At 35.5% G+C, this 22,480-nt stretch overlaps 1 protein-coding gene across 3 annotated transcripts in view; it reads right to left on the bottom strand.

The window, feature by feature from the left end:
* Positions 1 to 22,480, bottom strand: part of AKT3 (AKT serine/threonine kinase 3) — a 311,937-nt gene that overhangs the window by 101,452 nt on the left and 188,005 nt on the right. For all 3 annotated transcript variants that reach the window (XM_079106138.1, XM_079106137.1, XM_079106139.1), the window contains 2 exons: positions 8,573 to 8,638; positions 7,326 to 7,394 (listed from right to left, as the gene is read on the bottom strand). In XM_079106138.1, the coding sequence (XP_078962264.1) occupies positions 7,326 to 7,394; positions 8,573 to 8,638 (135 nt within the window). The remainder of the gene's footprint in view (positions 1 to 7,325; positions 7,395 to 8,572; positions 8,639 to 22,480) is intronic.

The raw sequence follows: 22,480 nt of genomic DNA on the forward strand, positions 1-22,480 counted from the left end.
CACAATTCCATAAATCAGTAAGTGGAACTGGAATGCTGACTGCAGGCATTTCTCTCTTATGTCCATTTAAATTGAGATGATTTTCGTTCAATGAAGACAAAATGCCAGCCAAATAATGAAAAACCTGAATGTGTATGAGGATTTCAGGAATGACATGAAAATGAAAGTTATATGCAAAAATATGAATTTTATTTTATCAAAGAAATTAATACAGTTTGCAATGAGCTATGGTATAGATAAGAATAGTAAATAACTTAAGTTGTTAGATTCATTAGTATCTATATAAAGAATGTAAAGGAATGTGAAGAATTTGTCAGATAAATAACATGTGACTACTTTCCTGTATTGCAACTCCCAAGAAATTCCAGCCTTGTGAGAGTTATCATAAAAGTCCAACTTACAGGCCTGAAAGAGATGAAGTTTGAAAAAGGATGTTTGGGAAGAATCCTAAGTGGAAACTTCCTAAACCAAACTCAACACCATCACCACAGTTTTCAGTTTACTATTTTCTGCCCAGGATATTTTTCTGCTTCTCATGTAAATTTAGAATACCTAACCTTTTGAAAGAGTGGCTTGAACGTCAGCAGCAGTGTAGTTGGTCACATTATTAGAGATATGATTAATTCTACAGATGCTGATTTACTATACATCAACAATGCAGTGAATTCATTTTCAAAACTTTGTTCTGGTGGGTTCCAAATATTCTGTATGAGATTCTGGGTTCCATACATTCTGTATGTTATTAAAGGACCAACTCAAAAACAAAAGAGTCTATGTTATTCTGTTTAAGAACAACTAGATGTCTAATCCAATGGACATTTGTCAGTGGTTATCTTATAGGATTGAATATACTGTTGATACACTCTTTTAAATTTCTAAGGCTCTCTTGTCTGGTTCCTCCAGCTCACGGTCTTCCTTAAGCCATCACCAAAATGTCTTATTGTGATATCCCCAGGCACCATTCTTGACCACTGATACTCAAACTCTACATACTTTTCCCATACTGAACATTTCTTTACTTCCTTTGTTTTGGCACTGCTGACGACACCTGTTTGTACCTCTGACCTAACTCATCCACCTCCTTGATGTCTCCATTAGGTACCTCAAATACAGGATGATTCCCAATGGAATTCATTTCTTTTCCCGTTTCCTATCGTATAATCAGTCCAGTAGCCACAAAATTTCCCAAGCAGTAAATAGTCTATATTTAATACTTACATCCAGGCAATTTTGTAGCTAGATAACACTATAATGTGATTCATTCTCACACTGCCTCAACTAGTGACCTTATTAATTTCATAAACACATTGCTGAAAACCTCCTGATTGCATCAGCCTCCCAAGTATTTTCCCTGCTTCCACTTCTGTCCTCTCCAATTTAATCTTTGTACTTTTATTAAGTATTCTTTCTAAATATTTCCTCTTAGACAGTTTTCTATGATGCACCACTGCCTTCAGGACAAAATCTAAATGAAATGGGAGAGAAGAACTATTCCAAAGCGACCCTGACTTCCTGTTCAGGCTCTCCTGGCTTTCCCCTGCAAAACTTCATGCATAGTTACACTGTTCTGTATTGGAGGCAGAGAGGGGTGGGAGACACCTACAAGTTCCTGCCATTCTATACATTCTATCTGTGTAAGAATGTCATTCTTCTCATTCTTATTGATATAATTCAGAGTTATCCTTAAGTTGTAATGGAGCCACCACTTTAAGAATTGTTTCTTACCCTGGCATCCTCTAGCTTCCTTTTCTCTCTTCCTTCTAGATTAATTCAAGTGTACATTCTCTGTAATCTCATAGTAACTGGTACTATCAAGGCAATAATGACACTATAAAGTCTACATGTATTCTTTTTTCCTAGTCAGATACCCACCTTTGTAAAAAAGAAACATACTCACTTTCCTTATCTGTGAATTTTCTCAAGTCCTGCCCAGAGAAGTTTCTCATAAAAGATTTAATAGGGGGGCTGAGATGTAGTTCTGTGGTATCACATATGCTTAGCATGTATAAGGAGTTGGGTTCAATCCCCAGAACTGGGGAAAAAAAGATTTATTAGAAGCATGGACAATAATGGGATAGGTTCTAAAATAAACATGTGAATTATCAAAACCACTATTAAAATTCCTGGAAGGTATGACCCTGGGGTTATGGTTTAGATATGAGATGTCCCCCAAAAGTTCATGTGTGATACAGGAGGGTTTAGAGGCAAAATAATTGGGTGAGGAGTGCCTTAACCCAATCAGTTCATTAATCCACTGAGAGAGATTAACTGGGTGGTAACTGAAGGCAGGTAGGATGTGGCTGGAGGAGACCACCACTGTTGACATGCCTTTGTGGTTTACTGTGTTGAGCAGATGAGACTCTCTCTCTCTGCTTCTCGGTGCTATGATTAAATGGCTTTTCTCTGCCTGACCCTTCACCAACCCTTCCATCATGATATGCTGCCTCACCTACAGCTCAGAGCAATGGAATCAGCCATCTATAGACTGAGACCTCTGAAACCACGAGCCTCCAAATAAACTTTTCCTCCTCCAATTGTTCTTGTCAGGTCTTCTATTCACATTAGCCAAAAAAGAAAAAGTGACTCAAAACATCTGGAGACCAACATTCTATCACCTTTCAAAATAATTATGCCCAGCAATTTTCGATCACTGGAACATGAATATAGTTTTTTTTAGATGAATACCTGTAGTTGCAATGCACTTAATGACACTATTTTACAAAACTATGTTATTTTAAGCACCAAAAGTTGTATCTCATGAAAATCTTAAAAATACTAAGTAGGGGTTAGGGTTGTGGCTCAATGGCAGAGTGCTTGCCTAGCATGTGTGAGGCACTGGGTTTGAGTCTCAGCACCACAAAGAAATGAATAAAATAAAGGTCTATCAACATCTAAAAACTATTTTTAAAAAAACTAAATAAACAAAATAAAGGTATTGTGTCCATCTACAACTAAAAATTTTTTTTTAAAAAAGAATGCTAAATAGGAACTCACATGCAATAAAAGAAATGCAAATTTGTATCTTGCAATGTGAGGTCACTCTGTAAATATACTTATCAAGGAGATTGATGGTTACCACATTATTCAAACCTACCCACCTCTCTAAGCTGTATCTTGCTGAGTGGATTTCTTTGAATATAAAATATATGCTATTATGATATAATTCTTTTACAATGATATAAGAAGCCACGGTTGATTTTTTATAGCCAGAATTTCTCTCATAATCTACTTCCATCAAGTCTTTTTAGGACTTGAATACTACTAGCCAATATTATACCAGTGTTCATTATAGCCATGAACATGCTAAGCTCCTACGCAGTCTATTAGGCTGAAGGAAGTGCAGATACTCCACAAACTTGGAAAGAACATATAAGGCAAAGGAATGTTTCAATGGCTCTATTTATGTTTCAAGATAAACATTCTAGAACCTGGCTAAAAGAATGCTGTTGCTAAATAAAAATTTATAGACAGCAAGGGTAAATTAAGATTAGACTAGTTACTTTAATGAACCCATTATAAAAGCTTACTGCAGGACAAAAATTGAATATAAAGTGAGCTGAGGATGTTGCCATTTCTGTAAGCACCATTAATTAATCAGACCTCACTTTTCAATAGGTCAGTATTCTCCAGATCACATCTCCTAGATAATACACATATAATTCTCATTGGGTTAGTCATTGTGCATGCTCAACTGCTGGTACAGATGTTTATAGTTTCCATTACTTTAATCCTATTTCTGGGATGTAATAATCTGTTATTTTTCTATAGCAATTAAGTTTTTTGCATCTCTAGGAAGTATCCCTGAGAAAAATCAGCTAAATGAACCTAAAACAAAACCAAAATTAATGCTACTGTAAGGATATACTGAACACAGATTTCTTACATGGCCCCAAGAAACAAATAACTAAAGTACACTTGATATAATCACTTTTTGCAGGAGTCATTAAGGATTGAACCCAGGACCTTGTGCATGCTATGTATGCAATCTACTACTGACCTATACTCCCACCCATTAAATACATTTGATAATCTAAAAGAAGAAACGATTAAAGAGATACAAACTCAAAATTCCACTTTTACTAAACTGCTAAATATAATTTAAAAATTTTCTCTTCATATTGGGCAATGTCAAAATTATTACCTATGTACATTTAAAATTATGTATCATGTACTAGAATCATATCACCTGCTTCAAATATTAAATAATTTAGCCCTTACCTATAGTCTAAAACCCAAACAGGCTAAGGCAGAGGGATAGCAAGTTCAAGGTCAGCCTGTGTGACTGGAACCATGTCTCAAAATGAAAAATAAAAGTGCTGGGGATGTAATTCAGTGGTAGAGCACACCTGGGTTCAATACCCAGCATGGAGAAGGAAAAAAAAAAGAAGAAGAAAAGACTACCAAACAAGAAAAATAAGATAGAAATGGCTAGTCTGCAAATCTGCTTTTGTGTGTAAATTTTTTCAACAATCATCAGTTAGTCTCATAAATACTCTAGGTTTAGAATAAAAGTACAAGTACAAGGTAGTTCCCTTTAAGAAGCTCTTCTTTTCCACCACACAGAAGTCTCTTCTACTGGGAAGTTCTATATCCCTTTAACTGTGTTCTGATACAAGTTCTGATACCCTCTGAAGATCTATATTTTCATGCCCACAATACCTACCAGAGTGTGCCTTGTACAAAAATTCAATATATATGTATTTTATATACCCAGATAGTCTCTCCTACATTTACATTTTTCAGTTTTTCCAAAATAAATGATATATAATACAATACTTTCCATTTTTTTTTTTCTTCCTAATTCTTAACAGTTCTTATTTTCTTTCTCTTTCTCTCTTTTTTTTTGGGGGGGGGCGGGGAGGCGCAGGGGGTAGGGAGTACTAGAAGTACAGAAGCATTCTACCTCTGAGCAACATACCAGACCTTTTTATTATTTACTTTGAGAGAGGGTCTCCCTAAGTCATCCATGCTGGCCTTGAACCTGTGATTCTCCTGCCTCGGTCTCCTGGGTTGCTGGGATTACAGGCATGTGCATAGCACTGGGCCTATTTTTTCTCTTTTGCTAACTTCTCTTCTCCCTATTTCCTGAGGTAATCTGTTCATCTATTTATTCATTCATTCAAATAATCCAGTAAATATTCTTCAAGTATGTACTATGTGCTAGGTAGTATGTAAGGTGCTGAACTTATATCAGGGAACAAATCCCTGAAGAAACTAAAGGAACTATGGGAATAGATAAGTAAACAGGTAATTACAAAACAATGTGATAAGTATTACAGTAGATGTGAATAGAGGAGACTATATAAAAAAAGTAAGAGAAACATTTAAAAGCATTTTTCTCCAAGTTTTTGTTTTGCAGTTTAACATTTTCTCAATATTTCTCCCCTGGTCATCCATCCATCCATTTTTCATTATTCAATATATAACATATGTATGTGGTATAAAAATACAAAAACAGTAGAAGAATACGTAATTGATATAAGCCTTCCTTCTACACTGTCCCAGGTAACCAGTTTATCTCCCAATGGCAAGCTCTAATATCCAATGCATAATTACAGAGATATTTAATGCATACACAAACATACGTACACATGTATATGGTCTTATTTTCCTTTGGTACAAAGGTAGCATGCTTTATATTCTGCTTCTTGCTTTTTTCAATCTAGATTGGGCAGCTTCATCTTTTTAATGGTAGAGCAATTCCACTGCATGGATATAACACTATTTATTTAAGCAGTCTTCTTACTTAATGCTCATTTAAATACTACAATGTTACAGTGAATATATTTACTCATATATCATTTGGTGGTATATATCTATGTCTGTAGGATAAATTCCTGGAAGTGAAATTGCTGAGTGCAAGAAAATGTGCACTTTTAATTCTGACAGATACCAACATGAGGTTTCACTAATTTCAATTCCACCTCCATAAGTTAAATTATAATCTTCATGGTGCCCAAATCTATATCCACAGTTCTGAACTCTTATTTATTCTATGACATTTCCATATGCATTTTTCTTCAGAACTTTAGGAAAAACATTTTCAAATCGTATTTATAATCTTGGCCTAAAAATGTTATTTTATAACTTCATAATAACTTAATTTCCCCTGATTTCAGCCAAAAATCACCTTGGTTTTTCTTTGTTTCCACCCACATTCAACAAACTGGTTAAGATGTGCCAATCCTACAGTTCCATGCTATTATCTTCTTATTTTCTTAGATATCTGATTGCAAACACTCAGTTCTGCATGTCTCTGTTATTACCCAACTACTCAAGTTCTTGCCCTAAGCTCACCCACTCCTCCCACAAGTAACTCTGCTCACACCATCTTCTCTGCCTGAAATACCATGTTAAATCAGTCCCTATGCTGAAGTCTCATTAAGTCTACCTTAAATGCCAAATCATCCATAATGCATATTCTTTTATGAGCTTATTAACACTTAGGTCTTAGTTTAATTTATAATGTACTTAAAAGAGAAATTATAAATTCCCTCATAGCAAAGATAATGTCTTAACACATTTAGATAAACCCACACTGCCTTATGTACTAAAAACATGTTCACCAAATAAATGAAGCTTTACAATGAACTAATTCCGACATATGAAATAATTCCATAGGAGAAAATATTCTATAGAGAATATTTATTTATTGATTTAGGAAAATAAGAATCTTTTAAAGTTTGTGAGAAATAAACCTCTATTTAATAATTAAATCTATTTCAGAAATCTTACAATGTAAATATTTCTAGTTAATTATTCCTGTAAATTAAAATTTTTTTTCTCAGATTGATTTTGTTCAAAAAGGAGAAAGAATAAGAAATAAAATAATAGGTGAAATGTACTACTTAAAGTAACAGTATTTCTCTTCAAAACTGTATAAGATCTCTTAATTCCATCATGGTTACTCTGTTACACAGAAGAGAAAGCTAAGCCACAGTATGCCTGTGGATTATTGTTCAATTTAGTTTAATAACTTTTTTTACATGTTTTACACGAAGATCAGCTGAGAAAAAACTTTGTACAACATAATAAATCCAGTATTACTGGTTTTCAAAATTTAATAACATGATTTCAAAAATCATACTGTTAAAACTTTCTGCTTTAAAAAAAAGAAAAAGAATATGCTTTCTGCTATATAAACATAGTTATATAAAAACAAATAAATATTAACATTTCATTAGAAATTATTCAGCCCTCTACTCAATTTTAGAAAGTTATGCAATCTACATCAGGTAGAGAACTACATAACTTGTATTTCAAGTAATGTTTTTTAAATCATGAAAATACTACCATACAAATGCTACATTAACTTCTTGACTCACCTCTCCCCCATTAACATATTCCATCACAAAACACAAACGGTCTTTTGTCTGGAAGGAATATTTCAAGGACTTGAAATGAAAAAGAAAAGAATGTTATATTACAATACTATATTCTTATTACAATGGTACCCAATATAGAACACTTAAAATCAGTAAGCAAGATTAATGAAATGAACTGTTATTGTTCCTTAAGAGTCTACTTCTTAAGAGTGCTCAAGTTAGATACTATATGAAATATCATACAAATTTTGTTTAGCTCAGCAACAGGTATTGTTAAGGGGAAAATAAAAAGTAAAAGTAAACGGAGTAATTGCAATAAGTATTTTTCACTCTATCGTTCCATTCATTTGAAATTATGTTGGTCCTTAAAGTTCTCATCAGTGCAATCTCAAAGTATGGCCTACAAATTACTCTAGTGGAACTTCCTCAAGAATTACAGTTACAGTTGTCATATTCAAGTTTATAATAGAATTTTAAAGTCACTTTGTGCATACTACAAGTATAATGACTGATCCCAACAAAGATGGTTCATGTAATTTTACAGGTTATAAAAAGATATTAAAAGCTCTGTCCTTTTTACTGGACAAGAAAACACACAAAACTGAAACAAAGTAAATTTGGCTATCTAATGATATCCTTGGAAAGTTTTAAATAAACCTAAAACTTTAATAAAAGCTTCCACTTCTGAAAATTTGTTATTTTTAATCTTAATATATCAGAATGTATCCTAGGTTTAATGCAGTCAGTATTCCTATATTTCTTAAAAATACTCTATCCCTAAAGCAAGTCTAATTTCTAAGAAAAATATTGAGATTTTTGCCTTTTATATCTGAAAACCATACTGTTTGATCATTTAAATATTTATCTGAAGCCATAGCAAAAGAAGCATAAACTCTACATCTAATATTAAAAAACAATTTTAAAGTCTGCCATTTTCTCAGTTAACTCCTTAAAATGCCATAGACTCTACAGTTTGAGTTTTTAATGACAAGGAGATTCTTGGAAGGAAAAAGAGGTTTCAGAAAATAATAAGTAGATAATGGGAAGAATCATAAATGCCTACGAACTATAAACCTTACTATGCGTTCCAATAATTTTGAAATATGACTTAGAATTTTTCAACAAAGAAAATGCCATACTTAAATAAATGTTATTTAAAATGCAATTTTTCATAGTTTGGTTTCTGTAACAAAATTCTCTTAAATTTAAAATGTTATGACCATGACATCTATCCTCTAGATACTTACTGTTAAAAATGGATGTCTAGTGTTCTTTAATACTCTGCTTTCAGTTAGAGTGTGTGCTACTTCATCCTACAAAAGAAAAAAAAAAAAAAGCAAACTTAATATATATTCTAAGAACTGATTATATGAAACTTAACTATTTATTCAAAATCCAAAGAGAGTTAGAAAAGGCTTTAAAACACGTTGTCATGCTTCCTTTATTGCTCAGTTTCCCCTCCTCCCAAAGAAAAAAAATAATTGAATTAATGATTTAACTCGGATGGCTATAACTCCTATTTGATCAGAATAATCAGTAATGATATAACAATAATAATGATAATAATCAACAATGATATAAAAATCAGAGAAAAAAGTATTATACCTTTCCCCTCAAAAAGAGTGTCTTTATCAGCTAATATTTTAGCACAGGTTAATATCTCTATTTGGGGAGACATAAAAGTTATATTTCAATAAGGATTGTGAAATCAAGTCTCCTATTCTTAATTTTTTAAAACTTTTGTTGGTACCAGGATTAAATTCAGGGATGATTTCCCACTAAGTCACATCCCTAGTCCTTCAATTTTTTTTTTTTTTTTTTTAATCTAGAGACAGGGTCTCTCAAAGTTTCTCAGAACCTCACTAAATTGCTGAGGCTGGCTTTGAACTTGCAATCCTCCTGCCTCAGCCTCCCAAGTCAGTGGGATTACAGGAGTGCACCACTGCACCCTGCTCAAGTCTCCTATTTAAAAGAAAAATCAATCACTGAAAAAGGGAACACATAATAATATTTTCTAGATTATACAATTTAGAAATATAAAGTAATAGCATAAAAGTTTATCTGTTTGCAGTTTTTAAATGTGCTTCTTTTAAAAATATATCACAACTCTTCTACTGTAGGTGACAAGTTTAAAAAGGTTAAAATGAGAGTATATTTAAAGCCAAAAATACAGTAAAAATATATTTCCCCTATTTTTTCATAAATCTCATCCTGAGGTCAAAAGTGAACCTGGAGAAATTTTCTTCAACATATGGAGAACTGGAAAAATGTTTCATGTTTCAAAAGTAACATTATATTAAAGAAGAAAGACAAGGTGGATAACTGCTAAAAAACTAACACAGCATCTCTGTTTTTTGCTTCTGGCAATATCTTAAACAAAATCTTTGCTCGATCAATTTAACAATGTCAGTAAATCAAAATTAGATTATGAGGAAAACCATGGAGAGAAAAACATCAGGACATTGAATTACATTTATTATCTTTACAGAAGCATTTGACCTTAGTTTGACTTAGAAGATAAATGAGAAACAGAATGATCAAAGAAGCTAGTAAGATCCTAAAGCCATTCCAGGAAACCAATTAAATCTGAACAGAAAGTGTAACTAAAAATAGAATATCTAAAATCCAGTGAAGCTACACATAAGCATGAAACCATTCAGTCTTATTTATTTTATAGGAGTCAGGCATAAGTGCTCAATTTGAAAGTTACTGTTATATCATACTGTAATTCCTAAATTAATTATAACATTTTAATATAAACCAGAAACAGAAATGACACCAGAACTTACAGATTTTTTTAAGCCACAGTACTAGTATAATGATTAGCATACAGCACATACTCAATGTTTGTTGAACTGAACTGCTTACCACAGGTATAAATTCAAAGATGACATATATATGGAAGCTTGTTCATTGAGTCATTCATTCATCCACTTAGTACTTCAACAAATGTGCAAAACTATGTTCTAAGCACTGTTCTATACAAAGACAGAGCACTGAAAAAGAGACAAAAGTCCCTGCTTTCATGGAGCTTTCATTCGGGTTAGTCAGATAGTAATCAGGAATTAAAAAACACATACACATAACACACACGTAAAGCAGAAGAGGGGACACTACAGCTAATGAGCAATCATATAGTGAGTCTGAAATATATAACTGAGCATTATGCGAGTGGATATTTCGAACCAAATCCCATTCATTAAAAACAAAAACAAAATCCTGCTGGGCACAGTGGTATAGTCCTATAATTCCAGCAATTCAAGAGGTTGAGGAGGACTTCCAAGTTCCAGGTCAGCCTGGGCAATTTGGCAAGAGCTTATCTCAAGGGGGGCGGAAAAGGACTAAGGATGTAGCTCAGTGGTAAAGTGCCCCTGAGTTCAATCTTCAGTATACCACCCCACCAAAATCCCTGAGTTGCATTTATTAAGTGCTAACAAGGACAGCGCAGGTTTACAAGTCAGTGCAGGTATTAAGTGGTTAAACAAAAAAAGATAAGAACTCTTTGCTCACAGAACTCACGGACCAGGGAGAAGACAAGTAAACAACCAATTTAATAAATAGTAAAGTGATTCTGACAAATGGTATTAAGGGAAAATGAAGGTTACATGCTATTGTAAATGGGGTAGAGAAGGAGAACCAACAACAGTGGAAGAGTGAAAGCTAGATGAGATGATGGGATGGGAGGAGTAATGGCACAATTTATGTCTTAAAATGGTTACTAATGCTTCTTTGATAAAGAGAGCAAAAACAGGAGGGATCAATTAAGAAATGATTATAGTATTCCAAGAGAGAAACAAGATGCCTTGAACTACTATGATGGGAATAGGAACAGGAAAAACAGGGATATTTTGAGATACCTGCCTCTAATATGAGGGTGAACCAAAAGAAGTATGTCTTTATGAGCAATGAGAAAGAGATTCATAGAAGAGAGAACATTTACTGTTATGGTTTAGGATGTTAAGTAATTTGAATCACTAATTTGGGGGAAGACTGAAAATTAGTGAGTATGAAGCCCATTTGAAACCAGTTAAGATACAGTAGTGCTTTAGAAAATATTTCTAAATATTTCATTTTACTTTGGTAAAACAGGCCCATCACTTATAAGAGTTATTTTTCTAAGTCACTTGGTTTCATGAGACAAGAACGTTTTTTCCTAAATTCTATAATCTGTCTAAACTACATGATAGGAGCCAAGTAAAGATGCATGGTGAAAAAAGCTAAAACAATATTTTTACACGAATGGAATTAGAATTAATATAACATACATATAATTCATAAATTAAAATGCATTTTCTACCATATTTTACATCTGATTACTTTAGAATTTTCCCCACTAATGCAAATTTAATGGTACCGTATTTCACATACTAATTAGTTTCTGCTATGAAGGTATGCACAAGCTAAAAAGTAAACACAGATGCCAATAATTTTTAATTACAGCTAAAAGCAACATGTCAAAACAAGATGTTAAAAATAACTGTGATAAAAACTTAGTGACTAAAACAATGTGAGGCTCTTTAAAAATCCATTCGTTGATCATAATTTTAAATGAAGAGTTCTAGAAATGCTTGGATATACAATATATGTATAATAATGCTTTCATGAAAACACTATTGAAATACAGATTCCTATATATTCAACCATGGTAAAAAGACTAAATAATAACTTTTAAACCTAATTTCTTTCACAGAAAGGTTTAGGGGAATAGGATTTCATTTCTTGAGGACATGAGCAGAAGAACAGTCCCCTGTCTCCTATTTATTTTCCCAAATCCTCTCCAGTTTATCACTCACCTTCAATTGGACACAGTCTAACTCACCCTTAATTTGCCCTACTCACTGTCTTTTTGAAGGAGACAAGGAATAGGAGATGCAAAGAGAGAAAAACTTCACTCCATTATCAAGGATAACAATAGTGTATCTGCCTTTCATCAAGTTATGTTTTACTATTCTCATTTGTATGAATAAACTGAGGCCGACAGAGATTAACTGCTCGAGTTGCAGGTGAAAAAGTCAATATTAATCCCATAACTTAGTCCAAAGTAAAGGGTCATTTCTATTTCACAACTGTTTTCAAATAGCTTACTTCGTATCAACTTTAAACGAGAGTCTTTTACTCTGTTCTTATTATCTTCTCCATCTTGAATTTGAGTCTATAATGACTGTGAGAAGACAACTAAAATCAGGATACATTTATTTCCTTCATCTTTCCAGAGCAATAAATGAGATCTAGAGGAGGTGATAGAGTAAGTGGGGGAGACAGGAAGAAGGTAGAGAAGCATTACTATGAAACGCTTTTTTTAAATTAAACCACAATGACTGCCAGTGATCGTTATTTACTTGCTCATTGTCTTTATAAACCATATCATTCTCCTCCCTTGAAAACATGAGCACTGGTGGAGATGCCACCTTCTTTTTTTTAAATTTATTTATTTATTTATTTTTTATTGTAAACAAATGGGATACATGTTGTTTCTCTGTTTGTACATGGTGTAAAGGCATACCATTTGTGTAATCATAAATTTACATAGGGTAATGTGGTTTGATTCATTGTTATTTTTTCCCTTCCCCCACCCCTCCCACCCCTTTTTTCCCTCTATACAGTCCTTCCTTCCTCCATTCTTGACCCCCTCCCTAACCCTAACTCTAACCCTAACACTAACCTCTCCCACCCTCCATTATGTGTCATCATCCACTCATTAGCGGTATCATTCGTCCTTTGGTTTTTTAAGACTGGCTTATCTCACTTAGCATGATATTCTTCAATTTCATCCACTTGCCTGCAAATGCCATAATTTTATCATTCTTTATGGCTGAGTAATATTCCATTGTATATATATACCACAGTTTCTTTATCCATTCATCAATTGAAGGACATCTAGGTTGGTTCCACAATCTGGCTATTGTGAATTGAGCAGCTATGAACATTGATGTGGCTGTATCTCTGTAGTATGCTGATTTTAAGTCCTTTGGATATAGGCTGAGGAGTGGGATAGCTGGGTCAAATGGTGGTTCCATTCCAAGTTTTCTAAGGAATCTCCACACTGCTTTCCAGAGTGGCTGCACTAATTTGCAGCCCCACCAGCAATGTATGAGTGTACCTTTCTCCCCACATCCTCGCCAACACCTGTTGTTGCTTGTATTCTTGATAATCGCCATTCTAATTGGGGTGAGATGGAATCTTAGGGTGGTTTTGATTTGCATTTCTCTTATTACTAGAGATGTTGCCTTCTAAGACATCTTCCACTCTCCGCTTGTCAGAATATATTCTGTTACTTAATTTCTATTTTAAACATTTTTAATTTCTATTCTAAAGATTTTTTTTACCTCTAAAGAAAATGAAAGCACAATTTTTCTGTTATCTATAAATATTATATGACCTTCCTCAAGTACTTTGATAAGTTGTTCTTGGTGCTCCTGTTCCAAACAACACTTGGATGGAGGGTGACATACTTCCTTTAACTTTCATCCTGATACAATCACTTAGACCTGAGTCTTTCTTAAACTGGAGTGCGTGCCATGGGTCTGTTCTGCTCTTTCCTTCTGCCCCTTCAATTCCCAGTATTGAGACAAATAAATCCCTACTCTCTCACCTCTGTATTCCATGTCTGAAAACAAAACCTCACATAAACATATGACTAGCACCATATATAGAGCCGCCCTCCAATCTCAGCTGAATCTCCTGAGACTTCTTTCAACACCATTAATTAGGCCACTATTCCATTCCTCAAATGGCTGTTTCAAATATTTCCTAGGCCTCCTTCCATACCTGGTATGTATGCTGAAATATTATACACTGACTTTGCCAAGCAAGTTACCTTACCTCGTTAAGCTATTGAGCTGGAATTGGAACCCAATTTGATTTGGCCTTTCAAGTCCAGAAGTCTTTAAGTTGTTTCTCATTATCACAACCTCATTCCTTCAGTTTCAAAATGTGATCTTAATTCTTATTCTGAAGAAAAGCCACGAATAACATGTAACACATTTGATGACTCCCTCCTCCTAAAAACATGTTCTTTTTGTTTCCAGGATATCATGATCTCTTAATTTTCCTGTTTTGGGGATTTCCTTTTCTTTGTCTCATGCTGGTTCCTTTTTTATGAACCCTTGTATGAGAAGTGTCCTCTGGCACTGAGACCACTTCTTTTCACCAGGTATACCTATTCTCTGAGTAAATTCATTCAGACTTTTGGCTCTAAATACCTCAAACCAAGAACTTGTTCCCGAACTCAAGAAGTGCCTATTTGACATGAAAGTCTAATGTATGATTTAAACTTGGGTATCTAGTAGTAATACCAAATCTGCCATGTCCAAAACCTATTTTCCCATTTGTCCTCAAATGAGTTTCTCTCTCCTACAATTATTGCTATCACAGTGAATGTAAACAGCATCCTTTCAGTTGCTCAGGCCAAAAACCATCCCATGTCTTTACATCCTTTATTTCTCTCATACTCTACATTCAATCTGTCACAAAAAATTCTGTTGATTCTTCAACAAAATATACCCAGGGTCTGACTATGCCTCACCACCTCCATTGCTACTACCATAGTACAAATCACTGTCACCAATTATTATTGCAGTTAACTCCTAACAAGTTCCTTCTTTCTAATCCATAGTCTATTCTCAACATTGCTGTTATAGAAATACCACTGAAATGAAAACCAGATCACGTTACTACACCATTTAAAATTTTCCAAAAATCATCCTATTTTATTTAAAGTAAAAACCAACAACCTTACAATATCTGCAAGTATTAAAACAATCTTACACAATTCTTGCTCCACACTAGCTGTAACAGATTACTAGCTATTCAAATAACTTTCTAGGTATGCTACTTCCTCAGGGCTTCCTCAATTATCATTGCCCACATTTAAAATAGTATTTCTTCAAAATCTGAAAGGCTTGCTTGCTTGTTGAAATTTCACCTTTTCAGTGAGGTCCTCCATGAGTATTCTATTAAAAACTGAAAACGCCACAGGAATCACTACCACCATTACTTCTTATTCCCATACCCTACTTCATTGAGTATATATAATATATGATTTACTTATGTATTATGTGTACTGCTTATTGTCTATCTCTTGAATCAAATGTAATTTACAAAAGGGTAGTTTTTGTTCATTGTATTAATTTATTCTTATGTGCCAAGAGCAATACCTAGCAAATAACTAGATGTTCATTATGTATTTATTGGAAGAATAAGTGAATGAACTAGTAAATAAAGAATGATTGGTAGCCTCAGTACATGTTGCTGAAAAAGGATGGAAGCTTCAAGAACTGAAAGACGTATCTCAAGAACCCCAATCAATGTATCCCCCAATTGCACAATAACAACTGAAAAGGTATAGTGGATCCAACCATTATCTGTTTCCCACAATAAACCAAATCACTGACACAATGTTTAATACAGAGGTTAAAAAGAATTTTGAAGAATAGACGAAAGAGGTTGGTAGATGATGTTAAGAGTTCTGGCAGAGATGCCAGTGATTAAGCCAAGGCACTGAGTTGATATTTTAATGGGTGTATGTGCAACAGGATTGGGCTGCTTAAACCCTACACATTCCCAAAAAAGGTTAATCTTCAGGAATGGTCTTTAGTTAGCTATGACCCCTGAAGATTCTACCTTAGTCTTTGTTGCTATACCAAAAATATCTAAAACTACAGAGGTTTATTCGGCTCATAATTCTGAAGTCTGGAAAGTTAAGACCATGGTTCCAGCGACCTGGAAAGAAGTCCCCAGATCACATCACAACATGGCAGTTAAGTGGGTGCATGCAGAAGGAACGTGTGTGAGAAAGATGTCACATGGAGAGAGAAGCAGCGAGAGCAAACAAGCCAAGAAAGGTAAACTTGCTTAATAACAATATATTCTCATGGAAATTAACCCAGCCCTATGAGACCTCACTCACTCCAAGAGAGCATTAATCCATCCATGAGGACCTGATTACCTTTGAGCAGGCCCTATCTTTTAAGGATTCCACCTCCTATACACTGCCACACTGGAACCAAGCTTCCAGTTCATGAACCTTTGGGGGAACAAACCATAACATTCTTTCTGATAAATATATTCCAATATGCCAGAGATCTTGGGCCACATGGTACCAGTTTGGCTAGACAGTTTATGCGACCAACTACAAATAATGAATGCTATGTGCCTGTAACACTTCACAAGTATTTTCACATATAGTTGCTGGAATAATTAAGTGCTTCCATGCAACTCTACCTGGAAAACCCAGAATCTTGTACTTGGTTCCTCCTGTAGTCTTCCCTTTCCTGACTTTAATCAGGATCATTTCATTATAATAAACCATAATCATATGTACATGAGAATTTCTCAATCTTAGAAGTCTTCAACCACTGAGTCTGAGGAAAGTGGTCTTATGGAATCTTGACACAGGTGGTACCAGAAGTAGGATTTTTTAGAACAATTGTGATTCCTTTGAACATGGCAAAAACACTGTTGAGAAAAAGAAAGGTTGGCAAGACAAGTGATTATTGACCTTTGATGCCTAAATGGGTACACCAAGTCCCCCATGGTATGAGAACAGCTGTTCTATAATAAGTTACTATACATAAAATAGAATTTAGAAATGATAGTCCCAAATCTCAGTGAGTGGCTCATGGATACACAAAACATGTAAAATAATGAGAAATAAGCAAAATGCCCAATTAAGTGGTAATTTTTGTAACTTTGATAAATAAAATGAAAACAAAGTGTTGGCATCAATATGGGTGCTTTTCAAAAAGTTCAAACTTCAGACCATCTGAGTTATACTGAAAAATCAGATCACATCTCTAAGGTTTCTGTTCACCAATAAGGTAGTCCATGCAGGTGGTGGAGTGCTAAAACCAGGGGTTGTAGTATAAAGTAATTTTCCCAATTTGTGGATTAGTATCATCCGGTTCCTCAAAACTTTTACTAAAATGGATTATGAAAGTGATTAATTTAGGGACAGTATGTTTGGTTTTGAATCCTACAGAAGGAGATGGCTGCATGGGTTGGTGCAGGACCCACGATGCACCAATGAACAATCATAGAGGGTTGCAAATAATCCAAACATACGATAGGTTGTTCCCAAGGGGTCAGCTAGCCTGGTGGACTGGGTAAAAGCCACTGTAAAATTTGTGTAGCCTGCAAACGGGACCTGTCTTGCCGCACCCTTTAAATGTCAAGTGGCACTCCCTAGATGAAGTGGTTGATATGTTGCATATGCTGGCCATGCTGGATTGGATTTAGGATCATCAGGATAATCATATGTCTCTTACTTAAGTCATGGAAAATATGCTGAGTAATGGGGCACACCTGTTATAATCAAACTGGTGCAAAATCAAAGATTTCAAGAAGTTCTGAAGCTGAAGAGATGGCTGCTCTTGGAGAGCGCTTACCTAGCATACTCAAGAAGTTCTGTCAGATATGTTGTCAGCTTCTTCCTATGCATCTTACAGATCCTTCTAAGAAAATCAGAGTGATTAACTCAGAACCGTAAAAGACCAAAAGGATAGCTAAGGAAGTTATTTGAGGAAAGTAATGTTTTAAATGGTCACTAAGGAATTGGATAAATAAAGTGGACACTGAGAGGCTGACACAAAGATCTTAATGCAGCACTATCGAAAGTTGTGTGGACCAGTGGGAGTCCTGGCTGGTCCCCCAGTACTGAAGAGGTCCAAACAAATATGTATACCCTAATTTGAAAGAACACAAAAAACTGAGAGGTAAAGCTGACAACAAGGAACTTCACTTTTCAGGAAAATTAAAGGAGAATAGGATTGACAGAAGAGCCAGGTTTCTTGGACCAATTCTTGGGTTAGGGAATGAAAGTCATATGTACAACTATGGAGAAAATAGGGAGTAAAGAAGAAAACTTACAGGAGTTCTCTGACATAGGAGTTCAATACACTGTGATTCCAAAAACTGTTGATGAAGTCCTAACAGGGGCTACAATTAAAATGGGAAAATATGAAGATGACTGATGAGATTAAAGTTTAAAAATTTGGATGGTACCAAGAATTGAAACCAGAGGTGCTTTACCACTTGCGCTATTTTCCCTGTCCTTTTTATTTTGAGACAGGGTCTCAGTAAGTTGCTGAGGGTCTCACTAAATTGCTGAGATTGGTCTCAAACTTGTGTTCCTCCTACCTCAGCTTCTCATTCACTGGAATTATAGCGCTGCACTACCACGCTCAGCAAAAATTAAAATGTTTGAAATGGAGTACATTAAGTTGTTGCCTCCTCTTTACCTGAACATCATGCTGGGAAGGATGTTGTCAGCTGAAGGAACATTTCAGCTACTGTACTATAGAAATCATCTGGTTTGCCCTTGTATTAATTAGATGTGTTAAATAATAACCTCCAGAATTTCCTAAGCCACACAGATTGTTAACTCAAAACAGTATCAAGATGGATGAAAAGAGATTATTAAATGAATTAATAACACTTCAGAAGTTGGAATACTGTTACCAACAAATTCTCTGTACCATAGCTCTCTATATCCCACAAAAAAGGTGATGGCTAAGGAAGACTAACAGATTATCAAAGCCAAAATAAAGTAGTGTCATCTACAACATTGGCAGTACCTGGTATGGTCTGAACAGTGCCCAAAATACAAAGAGCTAAAGGAGTCTGATACTCAAGTGTCTGACCTTGATAATGCTTTTTTTTTTAATCCTAATCTCAGAAAACAAAACAAAACAAAAACCTGTAATCTCTTCAATTGGGAATGATCCCAATTTACATTACTGTACTGCTTCAGGGTTGCAAGAATTCATCATCTTGCTGTCATAACTGCTAAGAATAGGTTTTAACTAGATCCAGGTTCATAAAATTATAATATCAGAAACTTACAAACAAGCTTAGGACTTACGATATAGTGGCGACATACAAGAAAACCTTAAGCTACATGATAAATCCAGCAAAATATCCAAGGGCCTACCTAAACTTTAAATCTTATGAATAACCTAGGCATAAGCCATCTATGACATTCCATAGGAAATAAAAAATAAACTCTTCTAATTGCTTATTCCTGGAAGTAAGCAAGAAGCACCATACCTGCTCAGGTTATTTGAGTTTTGGAGGATAAAAATTCCACATCTGCAATTAGTGCTAACTTTAATTCACAAAACTACTTGAAAGATGAACATATTTAAATAGAAGCTGCAACACTAGCAGGCTATATATGAATTGCAGCAAATCAGTCAGTGCCTTTGGGTCCTTCTCCACGCTCAGCTATGATTTTTAGAAGTATCTGCAAATCGCACAGACTGGAATAAGCTCATAAATGTTGCCTAAGGTACTGGACAAGAAAAATTCCAGACACAAGTATAGTACACATCATTAAAGAGACAATTACTGGGTATTAACTATGACTAACAGATTTTTTTTTTTTTTTTTTTTGGGGGTACTGGGGATTGAATCCAGAATTGCTTTACCACTGAGCCATGTCACCAGTCCTTTTTATTTTTTATTTTGAGACAGAGTCAAACTGACCACAAACAAGTTGCATTGGGCCTTACTACATTACTGAGGCTGGCTTTGAACTTGTGATCCTCCTGCCACAGCCTCCCAAGTTTCTGGGAGTACAGGCATGTACTCAAAACACCCAGATATCTTGGATAATGTCCCTCCAAAAACCCAACCCCCCCCCCAAAAAAAAACAAAACACTAAGAAGGAAGGCAGTGTCCATAAGAATTCCAAAAAAAATGGAAATGGTTTAACAGGAATTTGCTTCTGAAGGAATGCAAGGAAGTCCTCACCATATCCAGAAGCAGGTAGTCTCTCTTCTAGTTCCTTCCAACTTTGGGGTCATCTTAGCAGCTGCCAGATTCCACTGATACATTCTGTTGTTCATAAGGTAATGCCCTATAAAGAGCTCTCAAGTGACCAAACAAAAAGTGACTTTCATTTATGCATGTGGCAGTTTTATGGTGGATAGCATATTTGAAGGTCAAAGCACAATGATTCAATGATGTAAAACTGACTGAATAAGGTAAGAACACATCAGCTCAGGGGGCTCAATTGCATGTTGTTCTCCTTGCAGTGATGAGAGAACTGAAGAACAAAAAAGACCTGAAACTTGGGTATTATACCGATAAATGGGCAGTTCATTTTCCTTGGCTATACTGTAAGGCTGATGGGCAATGGGAAAGTAGACTATTAACAGGATGGACTATTAATGAGGTATGCCCCATGGAAATCACTGTGGGAATATAAAGGGCACACTGAAGCAGGATACATCAATGCCTATCTGAAGAATCACCTTCAGGATCACAAGATAATTGGAGCTAAAAGATAGTGGCCACCAGCATTCCTGAAATGAGTACATATGGGGAGCTGCAGCAACACAGAGAATAATCACTGACATATTCCTCTTTCACTATGATGCACAAAATGGCCACGGTCTTATCTGCCAAAGGGAGAGAGAAGACTACAGATGACTATGGGGCATATTACTCAGGAGGAAGCCCCTCAACCTCAACATAGTTGGCAAGTACACTACACTGGACCATTACCAGTATCCTTAGGAAGCTATAAATGGGCCTAGATAGGAATGGACATTTAAGTATGGATTAAGTTTTACACACCCAATAACAGAGGCAAAAATGTAAACATTACAGAATGACTGGAACAGAAGATACTGTACACCACCCAGTTACATGTCATTAGATGAAAAACATGCTCTATAGGCCACAGTATTCAAAAATGAGTAAAGAAACATATCATGTTAAATATCATCCTTAGAGTGATAAAGAGTTAGAATGGGAAAATAAAACACCTGTTACCTAAAATGGGAAGACATAAAGACATGAAGGACTGGCACACATGGCTTCATGAATGTGGACTCCTGGGAGTCCAGTTTGAATGATCCCTCTATTTTTCTGAGAACATATAGAAAAGGGAATGAGAGAGAATGTTGTTTGGACTATTAAATTCTTCCCCACACACCTCAACTCCTTTTTTCACAACTCATGCAGTGGTCCTGGGACCAGGGCCATGACTATTATGGGTGCTCAAGGATAACTCCTAAGCAAGAAATTATAATTATACTTTTAAATCATTATGCCATTATTAGTCTTAAAGGACTAATGAACTGTGCCTTCACTCCATCTAGAAAAGCTGAGGTTGACAGAGAATGTAAGCTGTTTTGCCTAGTGGCCAAGATAGCTTTGAAACTACGTAAATCAGTCTGTAACCCATTCCCTGTAATGGGAATGGACTGAAGGGGAACTATCTGGCAGCTTCTAAGATCTCCAAAGCTGGAAGGAACTAGAAGAGAGACTACCTGCTCCTGAATATGGTGAGAACCTCCTTGCATTCTTCCAATAGCACATTCCTGTTAAATCATTTCCATTTTACTTTGAAACTCTTATAGATACTGCCTTCCTTCTTAGTGTTTTCTTTTATGAGGGTGGGGGGAATTATCCAGTATTCTGCTGCAAGTTTATCTCATTCAGTGTATTCCTTCCAGAGATAGAAAAAGTTTGTACTCTGGGTACCTGAATCCATTAGCTACCTGTGATTGATACAAAAAATTACTACAGGGCTGGGGATATAGCTCAGTTGGTAGAGTGCTTGCCTCGCAAGCATAAGACCCTGGGTTCCATCCCCGGGAACAGAAAAAAAAAAAAAAATTACTAAACTTGATGATTGAAAGCAAACAAAATTTATTCCTCATAGTTCTAGAGGCCAGGAGCCCAAAATAAAGAACAGCAGAGCTGTGTTCCATCAGAGGCTCAGGGGTATACTATTCCATGATTTTTTGCTAGCTTTGGCCTGCAGTTCTTAGCATTTCTTGGTTTGGAGCCACATCAGTCCAATCTCTGCCTGTATGTGTGTATGAATGTGGTGTGTGTGTGTGTGTGTGTGTGCGTGCGCGCGCGCGCGCGCGCGCACGCGCGGTGTTTGTGACGGAATCCAGGACCTCACACATATTAGGCAAGCACTCTACCACTGAGCTACATTCCCTATCCCTCTGCCACCATCTTTATTTCGCCTTCTTGATGTGGGGCAAATCTTCCTTGGCCTCACTTCAGTGACACTTGTCAGTGGATTTAGGACACAATCAGAGTTCATTAGCTGAATGCCGTGTCTATTTCCTGCCACTCCGACACTTGACATGGTCTATTGGAGTAGAGGATCCAACACTTGACACGATTCTGGT

This window comes from Sciurus vulgaris (assembly GCF_902686455.1).
Source record: "Sciurus vulgaris genome assembly, chromosome: 12".
NCBI classification, from domain to species: domain Eukaryota; kingdom Metazoa; phylum Chordata; class Mammalia; order Rodentia; family Sciuridae; genus Sciurus; species Sciurus vulgaris.